Source organism: Oxyura jamaicensis, chromosome 1 (genome assembly GCF_011077185.1).
Source record: "Oxyura jamaicensis isolate SHBP4307 breed ruddy duck chromosome 1, BPBGC_Ojam_1.0, whole genome shotgun sequence".
Taxonomy (NCBI): domain Eukaryota; kingdom Metazoa; phylum Chordata; class Aves; order Anseriformes; family Anatidae; genus Oxyura; species Oxyura jamaicensis.
The window spans coordinates 133,322,607-133,341,842 of NC_048893.1; the positions used below are offsets into that span (position 1 = coordinate 133,322,607).

Consider the following 19,236-nt stretch of genomic DNA (forward strand, 5'->3'; position numbering starts at 1 on the left):
AGTGATTGCTGCCTGTGCTTCCATTCTTGTGCTCCATCTATGTTCCTTGGTTTTAGATATTTTAGCTGCCTCAGAGCACTGAAACTGCAGAATTGCAAATACATTTCAAATGGAGAGATGTATATTGTCATGTGTCATTAACATTCCTCCCTGGTCTGGTTAGCATATCTGTAAAAGTTTGGTTAAGCTTTTCAGCCTAAACAGCTTAATTGCCCATGGGTTTTTCCACTGTTGTCATGCACTGATTGTTCTCTCTTCCATATAAACATCTTAAGGTGTGCATGTGGTATGGTTGTGCTTTGGAGTTTTATTCCTTTTCTACTGGATTTTTATTAAACAAGGAACAGCCTTGTAACTGAAGCAGCTACTGTGCCTTAATGAAATTTTCCAGTTCCTTATGGGTATCAGTTCAGATGGTTAAGCATGTCTGACTTATGGAACATGTTCCATACAAATGGATATGATAAATACCTGAGTAAAGAGGAGTTTTTTATATGAACTCAGTAGGCTGCATTCCAGAATGTATCTATCGTAAATACTGTTACTTGGCTAAGGCATTGAAACTCCTCTGAGAGGGAAGGAAACTGGTCATAACAGTTTCAGGAGTTTTGTTACCCTATGTTCCATTTAAATAACAGTAATTATGTAAAATAATACTTCTAGAATGTCTGTGGCAAAAGATGTAGTTCCTTTGTTTCTTAATTGCAGTCTTTTAAATGCAGCATGACAACGTTTTTTCCTACATATAGGCGCTGTTTGTAGCCTGTAAGCTGAAGATCTTTGATTATTTGAAAAATAAAGGTCCTCTGAAGGCTACGGATGTTGCAAATGAGGTTGGAACCTCAGTGTGTGGAACAGAAAGACTCCTTGATGCCTGTGTGGCTCTTGGATTGCTGGAGAAGACATCACAAGGTGACTCTTCCCATTCACTCACCTCTTTTTAAATAAAAAGGGGTCAGTGAGGAGACTAACCATTTTAATCCTTCTCCCCTTATCCCCAAACAATGCTTCTTACCTTGTAGTCAGGGAGAAGGGTTCTCTCTCTTACTTCCACTCCTGTCTACTCACTCTCAACTGCATATAGCACTGAAAGATGTAAAGCACTAGAAGAGATGTTTCAAAGGTTACAAGAACAGACCTGATGTTGTAGGTAATGTGGATTTGAGTGGGGCGGGGGGAGATTGTTGTTTCTTTCTGTTCATAATTAGTAGCTAGAATTGCTTTATTTGGGAGCACGCATTATTTAATGAAATCACTGGATGTCCTTTGAGGACTGTATTCAGAGAGCAAAAACAATTATTTCTGAGTTCTAATACACTTCATGGGCAGTCCCAGGGAGCAGTGTAAGAGCTCAGATGTATCATCCAAAATAAGGACCACTTAAACTCGCTTCCCTGCTGCAGCCATGAAGAGTCACAAACTTGAGTGCAGAATCAGGAATTTTGAATGCTCTAAAATGGGTCCTTCATGGACAGCTTCTTAAATTTTAGTGTCCCTAACCAGTACAGTGATTGAAGGTGTATGTATGTGAGAGTCAGTAATAGGATTAACTTCTTTAATTTGCACTCTGTATTTATAAGTTTCCATATGAATCAACTACATGGTAAAGTCAAGAGCTGAGAAAAGGAAATAAAAGAGGCTTTCAAGTCTGTTAGAGGATAAGACCAAAAGGAAGCCCTAAAGGCCAAACAAAAATGCAGTCAGGAATGAGGAACTTTTAGTGGTATCTCCCTGAATAATTGAGATACTAATAAATAATTTATATATTTTATATATATATACACACACTATATATATGCTTTTTAACAAGAAAGTCCCTAGTTGATTCTTTCTTTAAGACTGAGGAGACCTTTAGAACTGTTCCATAGAAATCTTTGTACAAAAACCAAAACCCCTGTGATGCCAAGATCAGGATTTCCTACGCCTTTAATAGCTGTACAGGGTAAAATGGCTTCAGATATTAGCAGACAGTAGTAAAGTGCTGAAACAAAACTGGTTACAATTGTTTTCCTCCATTAAGGCTACAGTAATACAGATTCAGCAAATACTTACCTGACATCAGATGGTGAATATTCACTTCATGGCTACATTATCCACTCTAATGATCATCTTTGGCCTCTCTTTACAAACCTGGAGTCTGCTGTTAAAGAGGGAAGCAGGCAGAACCATCGAGCCTTTGGAAGGAAAGCAGAGGATTTATTTAAGGTAATGTAAACTCTTAGTGTTTCAAAACTAGCTGTGAAGAGCCAAAGATAACTGATCTAGAGGGAAACTGAGACTGGGTTGTTTAAGAAAGCTGGTGAATCTCAGAAATACTAGAAATACAGTGGAACTCACTAGTTAGACTTGTGTTCCCTGCAGCTTAAACAGTGCAGGCTTTAGGCTGGAGCAATGTACTGGGAAATTTGAGTGACAAAAATTCCAACTGAAGTTTTGCCTATCCAGCTAATATATTCAGAGCACCCCTGGAGCCTGTTTTACTGGCTGCTGTGTGGCCTTTTAATAACACCAGGTAGTACCTTATACATGCACTCCTTCCATACTGAATGCTGATTGCTTGTTACTGATGGGCATCCAGTGCAATCTGTGCTGGCTGCATATTCAAAGCTGTTTTCAAACTATTTTGTGGTAATGCAGTAGAGGAGGGATCCGGTCTATTTTATTTAGGTTTGTAATTTTGTATATACTTGAAGTTGGTATATATTGCCATTAAAAATTGTAATCCCTCTCTTTGTCTGTTTCCATCTCTAACGTTCACTTCCTAATGCTAGCCTATGTGGATCTGTTCAGACTGGGAAATCACTTAGGGTTTTAACTAGCCTAACTTGTCAGTTATTCACCTGGTGAAGCAGGCTGGTTGCATAAATATTTGTGCATGTTTAAGGAGAGGAGTAGCAGAGTGAGGAGGAGAATGTCAGGATTTATCTCTGACTACAGTACTTCAGACTACATCCTGAAGTTTTTGATTTGTACTTGAGTTCCAGATACTGTTGAAGCCAGTCTTCTAAAGAAAATGTCTACATCCCTCATGTACAGTTGATGGAAGAAATAAGGGCCTCTGAAGACCTAAGGTCCTTATAGCCTAATGTTACTGTCTAAGTTACTGATGGACAGAAGCTCCTTTAGGAATCCTTTGCAGACTATTTTAAAGGGGTTTTAGATATTTGAGGACAACTGCTGCAATAGATGCTTCAACCTATGTGTGAATTAGGTGCTTTAACGTAAGTGAACTGGATCTCTCATCCTGTGTTAATCTGGATTATCACCTTGAGTTTTCGTGGGTGATGTTACAGACAGGAGTCCATACAAATTCATGTCTGGGCTTTCATATGTGTGCAGGATAGTGTGTCCAAGCAGAGCAGGTGGGCTGTCTATGGCACTACATACCACAGCCTGGAGATGCTTCCGCATCATGGTAGCTGTAAGGTGAGATGTAACCAATGAGGCCTGTAGAAAAGTGAGACAGAAATTTATGCTTTATGCATAATTTCAGAGCTTGAGGAACAAGTTTCTGGTACTGAGTACTTTCTTGTCAAGTAACTTTTAATAAATAAATGTTATGAGTTTTAATGTTTTTTGTCTTAAGTCATGGCCTGTTTGTCTAATCACTTTCCCGTTATGGGAGAACAAAAGAATTAAACAGAAGTAATTTGAGTATATCAGGAAGAACAAACATTTCTAGGAGACTGCGGCAGAAAAAAATGATCTTTTTTCAAAAGTTTTAAAGTCTAGAGACATCTTGCTGTGGAGAAAAACTGTTAGTTAATGTATATCAAAGGCAAAGTGTTGCTTTAAAAACAGTTGATTGCCTCTTTTTGCTATGCTACCTCCGCTTCAGTGGACAAAAGTGTTGAATTTAACAGCATGTGAAACATCACTGAGACTGGATCCAAACTGGCTAAGTGTGTGTCCTCTGAGACATCCTACAAAAGATGTCTGTGTGAGTGATCTGGAGAGGATGCAGAAATCTGCTTGTTGCTAGTCTGAAGCAGCTTGTCATCAGTAAAGGACATGGATGGGCAACTAGTCAATGGTGCTTTAGCTGATCTTTTAATTTCAGAATTCTCATGATAATCGTGCATAAGGGCACCTGCTGCCTTGGTTGAACATAATCTCAATCTTTTTAAGTAATGAAAATAAATGCCAATTACTGTGTTTTTGTTTGTTTTTCCTTCTTAGGACTATTATCACAGCCAGGAGGTGAAGCAGCGTTTTATGGCTGCCATGCACAATGTTGCCCACCTGACAGCACGAGATGTGGCTACAGCATTTGATCTTTCACAGTTTAAGTCTACTTGTGATTTAGGAGGTAAAGTCTGTAATTGAGCTTGCATGCAAGTTGCAGGGAAAAACTTGATTTCAGTTCCATATTTTGTTACTTAAAACGTGCATTTTTCCACTTGAATGCAGTAAAATGGTCTAATACTGTTATTTTTCTGGTGCTGTAATGTCAGAATTAAAGGACTGAGTGCAATTAACTTAAAGCAAAGTTCCTTAAATGATACTTGAGTAACATGAAATCAGTGAACATTTGTCATGATTAGTTACATGCCGACACATAACTTGACAAAGAAAATAAGGAGGTTTGTGGCTTAGCTGATTTCAATTTATGAAATCTCCCTTTCAGTTCTTGTGTCAGGAAACTGTACTGCTAGTACAAAAACTTTTGATTCTTTTAGAATGGATTGAATTGTTCTGTGGTTTTAGTGTTTTTTATTTTTTTGTCTCCAATTAATATGTAAGATGACCACCAAAGTATTGAATACTGATGACAGACTTGAAGAAACTCTCCTTGTTACTGTCCTGTTACACTGTTCTTGGAGTGGCAAAAAGGGGATGTTACTATAAAGGAAAAAGATCCAATGTAGGAAAAAGTGTCTGGGGAGGTGGGCAACACGTCGAAGGAATTAATACAATACTGTTATAACCTTTGCCACTTGTGCAGAGACTTCAAGACCTTACCACCCCTATCCTTTACTATGCTGAAGCATATTTGTCAAACTTCAGATATCAGTGTTTTATATGTAGTAAATATTTCTAGTGTACTTCGTCCATAAATTACAAGTCCATTAGTCGTGGTGTTTTTTTTTTTTTTTTTTTAAAAAGGCACAAACAGGTAGTGGTATCAAAGGTCATATTGTCAAGCCTATGACAGAGTAAGGAATAATGCATTACCCAAGCTTTAAGGCATTGTTCAGTGGGAGGTGTTATTGACAGTGTTAATTTTGGAGCTTACTAGCTACCTCTAATTCTGAATTAATGCTTATTTCTTAATGTTACATAGAGCCTTGTCCTTAAAAATGTACGCAAATGTTGGGAGAAAAGATTTGATTTCTGACTCTTTAAAACTTTCAACAGGTTGTACTGGAGCTTTGGCTCATGAATTAATACAAATATACCCAAGTATGAAGGTCACAGTGTTTGACCTTCCAGAAGTCATTGCAAACATCTCTTACTTTCAGCCTTCAGAACAATGCACAGCTCCAGTGACGTTTGTATCAGGTAAATGTAACATGACTTTTCCTCATTTCTGTTAGCCTGCTCTGTATGGTTCAGGATCTTTTCCTGTGGAGAATGGCGTGCTGCCCTCCTCCAATCCCAAATCTCTTTTAGTACAAGGCAGGGCAGGCTCTCACATGCTAAACAGGGCCATTGTACTTCTCACTGGAGTCAACAAACTGAAACTGACTATGGCTGGAGAGTGGGGATAAATAAGGAAGTATGAATTAAAATAATTTTGTTACTCCTGGGAGTAGAGGTTTGCTGTATATCCTTGTCTTGGGCTTTTCTTTTCTAGGCAGGATCAACGTGGTGGCTACAAAAGACTTCAATCTTTCCTTTCTTGCTTTTGGCTTTCTCTCCATCTTTACATGTTACAGAATTCTCACCTGCCATCTGCTTTACTCTTAAACTATCCTTAACTACAAATCAGTGTATTTCTACCTGTGTTCGTTCATCTTTCTTACCTTACTTGTACTAAAACTCCTAGTCCCATCTTGATGTTTTAATTTCTTTCTGCAGGAATGTACTAACTTTCCTTTTCAACAGGTGACTTCTTCAAGGATAATCTTCCAGAAGCAGATCTTTACATCCTTTCACGTGTTCTTCATGACTGGCCAGATGACAAGATTCATGTACTGCTAAGTAAAATATCAGCTGTTTGCAAACCAGGTAAGTTTTTAATCTAATGCATTTACAGGTCCATGTTAATACACAGTCATAACAAGTTCATATTAAAAAAAAATTCCTATTTTTGTCTAATCATAACAGCCTATGCTTCAATGCCTATACTTTGCATTAAGGAAATACCTTCCTAAAAAAAAAAAAAAGACGAGAAACTTTCTAGTGAAAGCTTCTGGTAAAACTATAGAAAATAAGCCCTTACCATAGTTGCGGATTTTGCGTGCAACTACTTCATCTCCTCTCTCTGCCATGCTCAACCTCTCTTGCAAAGACCTGTATCATCAAATACTGAAGTGTATTTATATCCAAACATACAAGCAGGCCGACTTAAGTGGCTTCAAGTTAGTGAAGGAGAGGCAGTTTATTCTGTTAGCCAGTAGTACCTGTAGCAGTGGAGTTCAGTAATACTTCAGGTACAGTTTTCTTGAGAAATACAAAGCACGAGTATCTTGCCCTTTCTCCTACATCAACAATATAAAAGATCAAAAGGGAAGACAAAGAAGCCAGAGAAAAACCTGAGTGCTGTATTCAACTGATTCCTTAATCTAAGGGGATTAACTGCAGCTATGAAGTTTGTTTCATAGGAGAGCATTCCAAATGAGATCTAGGTTGGTAAGCATAATCCTGTTTATAAACTATAAAAGAAAACTGGATGACTGCCTTATCTTCTAATACAAAGGCTGGGGGGTGACAAATGCTTAAAGGAGTTGCTTGGTTCAAATGATAACAAGACTGAGTTTTTTAAAAAAACATACTCAGGAAGTGGTCTGAACTTCATTCAGGTGGGGGCAGTGCTCAGAGCTCCCCCTTCCTCCCAACTAGGAGGAAGTTTTTCTCCAGGGAGAGATAATTGAAAATAAATTTATGATTGGCACTGAAGTCTGTGAAAATACTGGTCTGAGGGGGGACCTATCTATAAGTGTCTCTGAACAAAACACTAAAAATGTGAAGCTAGAAATACTTTACTGAAGCACTTCTGGTTGTTTTGGAAATGCAGGAAGTGCCTTGCTAGTGGCAGAAATTGTGCTCGACGAGCAGAAGACGCACCCTCCAACAGCTGTACTGCAGTCCCTCAGTATGACTGAAGGCAAGCAGAGAAGTGGCTCAGAATATAAACAGCTACTGGAGAAATATGGATTCACAAATATACAAATTAAGATCACAGGAACCTTACTAGATGCTGTTCTGTGCTTCAAGAAGAATCTGTCACCTTAGTGTGTACAGAAATAACATGGGATGAAGAGTTCTTAACGCTTATGCTGGTTGATGATGGGTATATTGCACACTTTGTCAGTTTAAGATTGTTTTGACCCTTCACCCCTATGTTACAGACTTTGAATAAAAAGTTGGACTGTTGCTTGTGGAGGAATGAGTTGTATGCTTTAAAAAGTGTTTTGGGGCATATTGAAAATTGTGTATGAAAAAGCTTTTGTACACTTTGGCTAGTCTGCAGACTATGTTAAACTTGGAGTTGATGTAGCTGTATAGTAGCAAGTTAAAAATGACAAGCTTTCATGAGCCTCATTAATACCTGTTTTCTTGGGCCTTAGAGCTACAGATTTCTCCCTCTGCAGTATATTCAGTGGTCACTATTCATGTTTATCAGAAATGTAAAAATAATAATGATACTCTATCAATATCAAGATGCTAGTCCTCTTTTTCACTTCTGTGGGGCTTTACTGAAAAAGCAATTGAAGGATAGCATTTTTAGGCATGTGTGTTTTTTTTTTTTTTTTTTTGCCTTGGGCAAAAGGGAAAATAGAACAAAGCTCCAAACATGTTCCTACAAGAGCAGTAGTGTCATGAGCTTCAGCAGCCTCTAACGTACAGCCATAATATATGCCCACAGGCTGCAGTTGAGAGTTGTTCGTATTGGATCCTATCAGTTTTGTTTCTTCTGAATACAGTTCTACAGCTGAATGTGACTTCTGTCTCATTTGACACGAATCCTAGGCTTTATACATAAATTCTCTTATGAAAACTATGAATAGAAATTTTAGCAGCTTCTTCATGTTCCAGTCTTTAACTGGAGAATTTTATTCTCTATCCCCTCTCCTCAAGTAACTCGTAACTTATGTCACCACTTTTAATCTTCGTTTTTTCCTGATAGTTCATTGGCATTATTTTAGATTTAAAATTCACTTTGTGGTGGAAGCTTTTCTGGAGATGGAAGTTGCTTTCCAGAACTAGCTTTCTCATCTATCAGTTGTGAGTTTCTTGCCATATGTCCTGTCACGTGTTTCTACAGCAATAATCCTGATGAGCCAGGGTGATAGAGGCAGTACCTGTGTTGAATCACCGACCTCTGCAAATAAAAGTTTATAAGCAAGGTCAAGAGTTACATCTACCTGGTCTTGTTGATTAATCAGAAGTTACTTTGCTCTTTGAGCACTGAGTAAAGGAAAAGTGCTACAGTGATTTAGTTAATCATGAGAAACGTGTAGTACAGAGTATTTCAGGGAAATGCAGACTGCTCCCAGAGATGGGTTCAAGTCTTAGCAGAAGCTTTTTATGCATGGAATTTGGCTGACTTAATCTGCATAGACATTTAGAGATAAGATGTTGGCCTACTGATTAGATTTAAAACAGCTTTTTCCATATTGTTATGAAGTTTGCCATTGTGTTTAACGGGTTTGTATCCTAAGACTCATTCCAGCAATGAGGTGTTTCTCACTTCATAGCTATTCATAAAATTCATAATGCTGTTCTTTAAGCTGCTAGAAGCTGTTTGAGTCAGAACACTGCAGTCCTAAAGTTGGCACACCTCTGTCACACTTAGAGGCACAGGTTTAAGTACTGTGTACTTGCTGACTGTAAAACTTAAATAGCACATGCTTGGTTACCACACAACCTCAGTGTACTCTGTGATTAAAGTGCAGCACTTTATATGCAGTGAGCCTTATTCCCTTGGGCATGGTGTCTGTGGTAAAGTACTACCGCAGCTCTACTGGGCTCTTCATCAGATTTCCTTTTTAAAGTATTCTGAGGTATGAATGAAAGCTATTTATAATAAAATATTCCATAAATAAATATGATTTATAAATATTCAAGTAGTAAATATTAATAGAGTGCTGTGTTGCTGTTGGGTTCAGGATCACTTTGCTAGCTACTTTTGCCTTAAGAAGGAGGCTAATACAAACTGTAGACAAATCTGCTTTGCTGAACAGTCTGAATGTAGTCTATATTCGTGGATGTCTCCAAACAAAATAGACTGTTCTATTTTAGAAACTGGTCTTGCAGTGAGAAGAAAAGATGCAAGCTGCATTTTTACCTTCCCGAGTGGCTTGCATCTACACCCTCAACTTTTACCATAGTAAGGAGAGTGGGCACAGGTCAGGAGACTGGGCACAGCAAAGGAATACTGGCAGAATTTAAGAGGGAGGTGGCTGTGAGACCTGAAATGTGAGCAAGTCCAGTGGAAGTCACGATGGCTTGGGGCTGCATTATGTAGCTTGCGAGGAGGGCCTTGAAGGAAACGTACCTCAGTCTAGAATAGGTGGTTTGGGGGGAAATCGGGCCTTTCACTGCCAAGGAGGCAGATACCAAAAAGGCAGAGCCAGGCATGCAATGTGGAAGGAGAGAATGGGCATAACTGGGGAGACTGACTGGATATCAAGGGGAGGGGAAGGGAGAATTGCTCTAAGGACAATTAAGGGTTGGAGCAGATTGCCCAGAGAGTCTGTAGATCTCTGTCCTTCAAGGTTTCAAGATCTGAGGGCGATGCCCTGAACAAGCTGATCTGACTGTAGAGCTGCCACAGTTTGAGCAAGGCTGGACATCTGTGGTCCTTTATGACCTAAGATGTTCTGTAATCATCTGGCATATTTCAGTCACCTGAGAAGTCATAAACTCATCTTCTCTCATTGATGTTCAAACTCTGTTCTTCTGAAGAAGGCTGGTATTATTTGCAGACTGGTGAAAGGGGTGGAGTTAATGGCATTGCACTGAAAAGATTTCCTCAGCATTTGGTGCAAGAAAACTTGGGTCTGTTAACTAATCAGGTCATAAGGAATGAAGGAGCTAAGTTTTAAAATCCAAACAAATTGCTGCCAATTAAGCCTATAGGTTTTCTGTTGCTTCATTGGGAAATGGCATTCAGCGATGCCTTCTTGAAGATGCCGTCTTGCCCATGTTCTTTAACAAACAGTTTGGAGGAAGTCTGATGCACAGGACTTTTTTATTTTTTGAGGTGGAGAATTACGGGTAGAAAAAATGCTAGATGAATGAGATAGATAATGGCTATTCTGTGTCCCCCTCTCAGGGTATACAAAATTTGGACACTGTCTTCCAAAGTTGTACCACAGCGATGACTTAAAAATGACAGTCCTGCATCACTCTACCTAGCATTTGCTGTGCAGAGACTGTAGTACTCAGCTCTCTGTTAAAGGCAAAGAAGAATCACACAAGAAGGGTGAGAGGGAACAGAAACTACAGGTTCTTGACAAATGGGGTTCATCTTTCTAGCCTGAGATACCTAAACATCAGGCATTCAAGTAATCTAGTCACCTCAAGTTCCTATTGCTAGAGAATAGGTATTTTCAGTAAATGCTTCATCTTGCCTATCTATGAAAGGAAATTTCCTGGGTTTTGTATGGAAATCGATTATACATTTAATGGTGGATAGTCTCTATTTAAGAAAGCTAACTGAAATGCATTTAATTTTTCAATGCCTGAATTCAGACAAGAATCCCATGGGAGAGGGAATGTAGGTTCAGTTCACCTCAGACATGCTTGGCTAATCGTTTTTCTTTGTGAAGCACTTGTTCACCACAGCGTAAGTGGCTTGAACTTGCTTTAAGGTAACTAATAATATGGTGATGATGTAGAGAACTCAGTAAGCTTTCAGAAGGACTTCAACAACACCTGATAGTAACACAGATCTCATCCAGCAATTTTATCAAGTCCTAATCTTTTTTCTACCTAGCTGCAGTGTTATGCTTCATTTATTTATTTTTTAAATGGCTAAATGTCAGAAGTGTACTGATTGGAATGGCAAAAGGGATTGTCTTCATCATCAGAACACAGTTATTAATGTTGTGCAGCACTTAGTACTAAAATCACTGTAAAATGGCTGACATTTTAATCTGAGTTGGTGGCTTCCTATCTCTACTGTGCCAAGAGAAACTGCCATATAAGATGCTGGTCCAAAAGACTCTAAGTAAAACAAGCGCTGTTTTGTCAGTAATCCCCTCGCTCATGTCTTCCCTTTCATGGGTCTGAAGATGGAGGAGGACGCTGTGTGAGCACAGAGTAACTCAAGTTCTGCTCTCCGCCCTTGGTTGCTCCCAGCAAAAAACCTCAGTTTGTACAGAAATAATGTGCAGTGTTGGCTGCTTCTGTAACACTTGCCATCCACCACAATTTCAATATGAAGGTGAAGCAGCAGTATATTCCAAATAATTCTAACTACTATACTTATCTTACTGTTTTCCATAGCAGTTGCACCAAGTCTAAGTAGCCCCCTCTTGCCCTGCAAACAGCTGTGATGTGTGTTGGATTTTCCTGTGTTTTTTTATAAGAGTAGTGGATTATACATTTAATAGTGGGTTGGTCGTTTAAAATACAGCAAATGGGTAAATGAAGAATGGACTCACCTTTGTCCTGTATTTTGCATCGTTATATATGGTAGCAGAAATTCTCTCGCTGGATAACAGATTAGCACTGTTGCATGCATTTGTTTTTAAATTAGGCTGTGGGATTCTGCTGGCTGAAATGGTACTGGATGATGAGAAGAAGAACAGGAGCACAGCTTTGCTTCAGTCTTTGAACATGCTTGTGCAGACAGAGGGAAAGGAGAGAAGTGGCTCTGAATACCGAGGTTTACTGGAACAACACGGATTCACGAATGTGAAAATCAAATTCACAGGAAATCTGTTAGATGTAGTCCTCTGTGTTAAGGCATAGACAAAGAAAGATTTACTAGTAAAATCTGGATCATGATTGATGTCTTATAATTATGCAGGTATGTTCTGTTTCCCATCAATATAAAAAAAAGATGTAACTTTTTGAAGTTACTTTTAAAAAGGAGAACTGATTGCATTTATTTTAAACTTGGGTAAAGTTCAAAATAAAGAATCTGCTGGCAACATTTGATGGCACTGATACTTACTGTAGTTGCACAACACTTGTAGTACGGTCAGAAACAGGTTCCAAACCAATGGTATCAGCAGCCTTACAGTCGTATTGATGTTGCTGAGAAGTCAGATTCTCTGTACTGGGTGCAGTTCAAATAGTCCAACTTTTAGACCAGCACACATTGATTGCTGTGTCCCCGTTTCAGGAGGTTAATGCAGGTATAACTTCAACACCACCCATTTTAATACCATTTTTATTTTTATAGTCTCCATTGTAAATAAAGAACTATTGTCCCATTTACTACTTGCCTATACCTTTGTATTCTGCCTTTTTTTCTGCATACTCTCTGCTAGTCATAGTCTCTTCTTTTTCATAGACTACAGTTTGAGTAAATGTTTCAAATGCAATTTATAGAAGTTCCTCCTTAGTTTTTGCTCACCTCTTTTCTTCATTGTTCCACAGCTGCATGTGTACTCGTGTAATGAGTAATGGTAAGAAAGTGTGTGGGCACAGCAACGGTGGGCTGACTGCCACTCTGCAGACAGGGTTGAGCCTGAGATGCAGGAGGTGCCATTCCTCTGCCTCCCATGAATGCTTTTGCCCCCGTTACCAATCTGTAACCGATCCCCAGCATTCCATTTGTAAGCCTCAGAAAACTGAGGCCTGTAGAAACGGGTTGCTCCTAAGGAAGCACATTGTTCTATCTACATCCATTTACAAAGATGGGCTGGAAGGGCCATGACACCAAGTATTCAACAGTAGACAGCGTGTGTGTGTGAAAATCAATGATAAAATTCACAATTGCTTCAGTGTGACTGAGTTTATAACCACTGGCTTACTCTCTTTTCCCCTTCCTAAACTTGTTAAACAGTGTACCTCATTTGGTTTAAGAACATCGTCCTCCTTTTTAGCCCTGTGTAGCTCTTATGAAAGCGGATAGCAGAATACAAAATTTTCAGTTAAAGAAAAATAAAATAAAGCAGCACAGAAACGAGGAAAAGAATGATGCTAAAGAGAAAATGAGATTTCCCCCAGTCAGGTGCATCTGTTCTCCAAGGTGAACAGGACGGGACAGCTATTGACTAAACAATTTCTTATCACAAAAGTTTCATACATTTCACTTTCATTTTGCAAACTGACAGCACCAGAGTCCCAAAGAGTGAAACTCTTTTCTCGCCAGTATAAACTTTTATGGGGAAGAAAGTCCCACCTTAGATAATTGCCTGCATGCAGGGCGTTGCGCTGAGAGGATTAATATTCAATTACAAGCTTTTTTTTTAAAAAAAAAAAAAAAAAAAAAAAGAAAAAGAAAAATAGCACTTTCAGCTGCACGTGTCTCCCTGAGACCGTGCACCACAGCGTTTCGTTACATATAGCCACATACATCCAACCTATGGTCCTGTAACGCCGTGTTGGCAGCCGAGTCCCTTCAGTACCTCTGCTCGGGATACTGCATACCACCCACACCCGTAACCAGCGGTTTCGGACACCTCAGCTGCTGCAGCTTTGCGGTTCGCCAGCCGAGTCATCGGTGTAAGAACACGGTCGGCTTTATTTACGGTTGTGGGAAGCGTCCATCAGAGGCGCATGGAACTAACGCCCTCCGGCCGGCCACAGCCGCTGGGCCCCGCCGGGCCGACGCGGCGCTGCGCTACTGGCGCCGCGGGGGGGGGCGTGAGGGGGGAGCAACGGCCGCAACGGCCGCCCTCAGCCGGCGAGGCCCCGCTCCTGGCCGCGGCTCGCCCAATGGGATGCGAGGCGCGGGGCGTGGCCGGCGGGGGCCCGGCATTTAGCTCATGCGCGGCAGCGGCGCCGCCCTTTCGGCGCGAGCGGCAGCGGCGGCGTCGGTTTCCCCCCCGGTCCCAGGCGCGGCCATGGCGGAGCAGGCCATCTCCTTCCTCAAGGACTTCCTGGCGGGCGGCGTGGCCGCGGCCATCAGCAAGACGGCGGTGGCGCCCATCGAGCGGGTCAAGCTCCTGCTGCAGGTCGGCGGCGCGGCCGGGCCCGGTGACCTTCCCTCCTTCCTTCCCTACGCGGGCCTCTGGCGGTTGGCACCGGCGGGGCGGGGAGGGGCAGGGGGGCGGCCGTTGCCCGCGGGAGACAAAGAGGGCTGCCGGCCCCGGGGGGGGGATGGGGGGGGAAGGGGGTGGTCACGTGGGCGGTGGTCGCGCGCGGCGGCGGCGGGGAAGCCGGTTCCGCTACGCGGGGGTGGGGCGGGGCTGGGGGAGGGGGCGGCGCGCGCTGTCACTTCCTCGCGCCGAGGGCGCCGGGGCGCGTAGGGGAGGGCGGCCGCGCGCCGCCATCTTGGCGGCCTTCACGTGATGGCGCGTCCCGGCCGCCCATTGGCCGGGCGGGCGGCGGGGCGGGGCGGCCGCGCGGCGCCTGGCGTGACCTGGGCGGGGCGGGCCGGTGCCGCAAGGTGACTCGCGTGACCTTCGCGGCCGTTAACGGGCCCCTGGCAGCCGTTAGCGGCCCCCCAGCAGCGCTGAGCCTCCTCCGGGCAGCCCCTCTGTGGGGGGGGCTCGGCCGTCGCTCACTGACATCGGCTTTCAGTCAGAATATTCGCGCTGACCCAGAGTCTCGAGGTTCTTCTAAGCTTGTTATCAGGGCAGGCTCACTGTGGTAACCAGACACGCAGTCTCTATAGTCAGCTGCTGTCATGTGTTCTGGCTTAGCAGCTCTTCCTGTTATGCTCCAACCAGCCTTAAGCCAAGCCGCGGTGTAGGCCTTCCAAGGCATAGAATCAAAAAAGCGTACTCTTATTTGCAGGTACAACACGCAAGTAAACAAATTGCTGCTGATAAGCAGTACAAGGGCATCATCGATTGCGTCGTGCGTATTCCAAAGGAGCAAGGAGTGCTGTCCTTCTGGCGAGGGAATCTGGCAAATGTCATCAGATACTTCCCAACTCAAGCTCTCAACTTTGCCTTCAAGGATAAGTATAAGCAAGTGTTCCTGGGAGGAGTAGACAAACACACTCAGTTCTGGAGGTATTTTGCTGGTAACCTGGCCTCTGGTGGTGCAGCTGGAGCCACTTCCCTCTGCTTTGTCTACCCCTTGGATTTTGCAAGAACCCGTTTGGCAGCCGATGTTGGAAAAGCTGGTGCAGACAGAGAATTCTCTGGTCTAGGGGACTGTCTAGTCAAAATCACCAAATCTGATGGTCTGCGTGGCTTGTACCAAGGGTTCAATGTCTCTGTCCAGGGCATCATCATCTATAGAGCTGCCTACTTTGGAATCTACGATACAGCAAAAGGTAAAATTTCAGGAGGGAGTTAATGAACCTATTTGCAGAATTGTATTGCCTGTTTACATCTGTTCTTACATGTCACTTTGTTGTATCTATAGCTTATGTAGTGTGGAGGCAGAAGAGAGTGTCTTGGTCAGCATCAGTGTGACATGCTGGTGACTGTTCAAAGCGTATCTTCAGCATGTATTGATAGTGCAGGCTGCTTTTGAATTTTCCTGTTGTTTTACTTCCCTTAAAAAAAAGGCAGGTTTTCCTTATGGCAGTAATGTTTGTTGGTAACCATACACAAATATTGTAAGTTTGGTTTTGCTCACTGAGTAGCTGTAGTTGCATCACACCAATTCAGGTGTGCTTAGCAGAATTGGTTTGAGCAGTGCTTTCAGAAAGCATTTGTTTAGCTTCACTTCTGGGTGTGGAAATCATTGGCATGTATAGTGCATTAAAGTTTATAGGGACAATGAGATATTTTAGTGATACTTATTTCTATAAACACTTAAAAATGATTAAAACACTTCCTGTGTTAGTCTGAAAGAATCTTGGTGCCTAAATTTTACATATTTTTATTAGTGAGAATAAAATACAATGGGGTTCCTTGATTTTTTTTCTGTATAGCCTAAGTATGCTTCAAATGTATCAAGTGTCTTGTTGCAGCTTAAATCATAGCTTTGTAATGTTTTATAAAAGCTTTTCTAGTAAAGTAGCTGTTGTGCAGTGGACTGGAGGAGGATGTGGAGGATAAAAAGCTAATTAGTTTCTTTATTGCAGGCATGCTGCCAGATCCCAGAAATACTCACATTGTTATCAGCTGGATGATTGCACAGACAGTGACAGCTGTGGCTGGTGTGGTTTCCTATCCTTTCGATACTGTGCGGCGTAGGATGATGATGCAGTCGGGACGCAAAGGAGGTAGGCTGTTACTCTGTGTAATTCTTTATGCAGCACTAACAAGATGGAGTTCCTAATGGTCATCCCTCAGCACTTCCAGTTCCTTGTTGCATAAATTTCCGTTAACTTTTGTTACATTTACATAGTACGAGGCAGTTCAGTAAGGCTCACAACTTGTGGTGTTTGTGAGGAATTAGGCTGAGGACTTTTGTGGAATATGAATTGGGTAAATGGGCAGTCTCCTTACAGTGACAAGCTAAGTGAAAGCAATGAGTTGACAATATAAATGCCATAAGAACACTTAAAAGTTACGTCACAAAAGAATCTTAATAACTAGGCAGGCAAGTAGCAAGATTTTTCTGTTGCCTGAACTAGCATTGTGGTAGTCTTCAAGCGAGGTATGGGGCATAAAGTAGCTAGAGAAGTGAAACAGCAGTTGCTAGAGACACCTGAGATAAAACTACGGGAGTTAAAAATCATTTTGCTCTTTTTCTACAGCTGATATCATGTACTCTGGAACGATTGACTGCTGGCGGAAGATTGCAAGGGATGAGGGAGGAAAGGCGTTCTTCAAGGGTGCATGGTCTAATGTTCTCCGAGGCATGGGGGGAGCTTTTGTGCTTGTGCTGTATGATGAATTCAAGAAAGTCATTTAAGCAGCCTAACTAGAATTTGAAATCAAGTTGAGCAGATCATGTAGAATAACTACCATTATGGACCATTGACCTTCAAGAAATTCCTGTGAGTCTTATTTATCGGAGCCAGATGATATTTGTAGATGGGGCTAGAAACTGACATACAGAACTGATCCATTTCATGGTAACCTGTGTGAAGACACTGAATCTGGTAGTTCAGTGTGGTGACTTGTTTCAGCAATGAGAAATCAGCGTCACTGGTTCAGGGTCCAAAGTGGCTGGGTCCAAGTTAGGTAGAAAAGCATTGTATGGCTATGGATCAGTCCCCAGTTTCAAGTCCTATCTTTTTTAGGACCATAAAATTGTCTTTGAAAGTACTTGCTAACAAATCATTATTTTCCACTTGTACTGAAGCACTATGTACCATTTTGCACAGCTGAACATCTAGCAATTTTGTTCTTAAATTGGGGCATTCTGCTGTAAAACAATAAACATACTTACTCTGTCTGTGTTGAAATTATTACATCAAAGCTTTGGGAAAGCCTCTTTTTGAAAACTTGTTTCGGATAATGGTTCATCTGATACACTTACACTGCACTACAACAGAATAAGCTTGATTTTATTAACATAATCGAATGTGAGAACTTTGAGGAAAAAAGCCTAGGTTGTACTAGTAGAAACCACTCCCATTCTTTGTGCCTGATTGTGTATGATGGGCTGCTGCAAGTGGCTTTTTGCATGATTCTTAAAAATTGATTTGCAGCTTTTCATGTGATGTAAAATGAGGGGTTTTCTGTTGTAGCACTAAAAGAACCCAGAGTTCCAGGGGCAGTGAAAAAGTGATGCTCTTGCCTTTGGTGAAACAACTTAAAATGGAATATATATTTTAAGTTAATAAAGAAAGCAACACATGCCATTCATGCAAAAACCCAGGAACCCAGTTAAATGCCTTTAATGTTTGAGTGACCCGTCTACTGTATTGTTGCTGCTATTTGGAAATGCTGATCGTGCCACTCAAGATTGTGTTTGGCCTGATCTCTAGCAGTGGTCAGTACCTCTGTGGAAGATAGATTTAATCTGAAATGAAGCTCAGTTTTAGAGGTGCAGTTGTTCAGGGTATGTGACAGGGAGTATGCATGATCCTGTGTAGCTTTAAAATAGAGGTAATGGTAGGTCAGCCTTTAATAATAACTGAATAGTATCTGCTTTCAAGGGTTGTCTGAAGGCTAAAAACAAGTAGTACATTATCTCAAATGGCAGTGTGAGGAATTAAATCTGTGATCTTCATATGCGTGTATATAATCTTGCTTTTGTACTCTGTAATCTACAAGGATGTGGGGAGACCAGTAAAGGAAGACAAGGTGTTCATCTTCCAGTTATGTTCTTAAAAACTAGCCCTGTGTCTGAAAGAAACGGTGTCATTGTATGAGTCATTGAAGGCTGGCTGAGCTGAGGGGTTTTTTGTGCCTTCTGAGGTTGCTACTCAAGATGAGGTATTTAAATTTACTACATGGCTTCGTCTGATTATTTGGCTCCAACATGATGTTCCTTGACACAAGCACTGCTTTCAACATCTTTACATGAATGTAAGTACATTACGTAGCTACTTTGTACACAGGCTAATGGCAAACTTTATGTACCTACTGCAGGTGTTTTTTTCTTTTATCTTGTTCAGTAATGGTAGCTCTTGTGATGTGAGCAGGCCATTTGATGTTGACCTTGCCAATCAAGCTGCTGTTTCAGTTGTAATTATGCTGATTGGGGGGGGGGGAGGGGCCTGGAAAAGGTTGCCTGTATAAATAGGTTGTGTAGGTTTACTTTCTACATCAGTGGCTTGAAAGGTAGAGATAAAGCACCTTGCATAACGTTACCATGAGTGCATGGTGGCCTGGCTTTGTGAGGAAGAACCAAGCATGACAATTACTAGAGAGCAGTTCTTGAGCAGGGGGATGACAAACCTCATCCCCCCACTACAGAATTTGCTTTTAACCAGAGGAAATAGGAAAGAAATCGATGTAAGTGTGGGTTGTTCTGTAAGTGGAACTGCAATTAGCTATGCTGTGCATTTTAGCATGTACTACTCGGTGTTCATTTTTCTAGTATATTGCTTCCCTTAGTCATGCAGCAGAAATTTTCATTGTGATTATGCAGTGTGGGAACATAAGAGGCAAACAATAAATGACTTTTAAAAAAAGCATTTGTTTTCTG

At 41.5% G+C, this 19,236-nt stretch overlaps 2 protein-coding genes across 5 annotated transcripts in view; both read left to right on the forward strand.

The window, feature by feature from the left end:
- ASMTL (acetylserotonin O-methyltransferase like) overlaps positions 1–19,236 on the forward strand; it is a 39,542-nt gene that overhangs the window by 14,729 nt on the left and 5,577 nt on the right. For 2 of the 4 annotated variants that reach the window (XM_035313697.1, XM_035313840.1), the window contains 6 exons: positions 750–912; positions 2,021–2,205; positions 4,180–4,309; positions 5,359–5,502; positions 6,049–6,171; positions 7,181–11,765. In XM_035313697.1, the coding sequence (XP_035169588.1) occupies positions 750–912; positions 2,021–2,205; positions 4,180–4,309; positions 5,359–5,502; positions 6,049–6,171; positions 7,181–7,398 (963 nt within the window). In that variant the 3' untranslated portion in view covers positions 7,399–11,765. Of the gene's footprint in view, positions 1–749; positions 913–2,020; positions 2,206–4,179; positions 4,310–5,358; positions 5,503–6,048; positions 6,172–7,180; positions 11,766–11,872; positions 12,565–19,236 lie in introns of those variants that run through there. The other 2 variants (XR_004747023.1, XM_035313783.1) reach the window with 2 other exon arrangements.
- Positions 14,068–19,222, forward strand: SLC25A6 (solute carrier family 25 member 6). Its single transcript, XM_035314629.1, has 4 exons — positions 14,068–14,243; positions 15,028–15,514; positions 16,274–16,414; positions 16,892–19,222. Exons 1-4 carry the CDS (start codon positions 14,133–14,135, stop codon positions 17,047–17,049), a joined length of 897 nt encoding a protein of 298 aa, XP_035170520.1. The 5' UTR covers positions 14,068–14,132; the 3' UTR covers positions 17,050–19,222.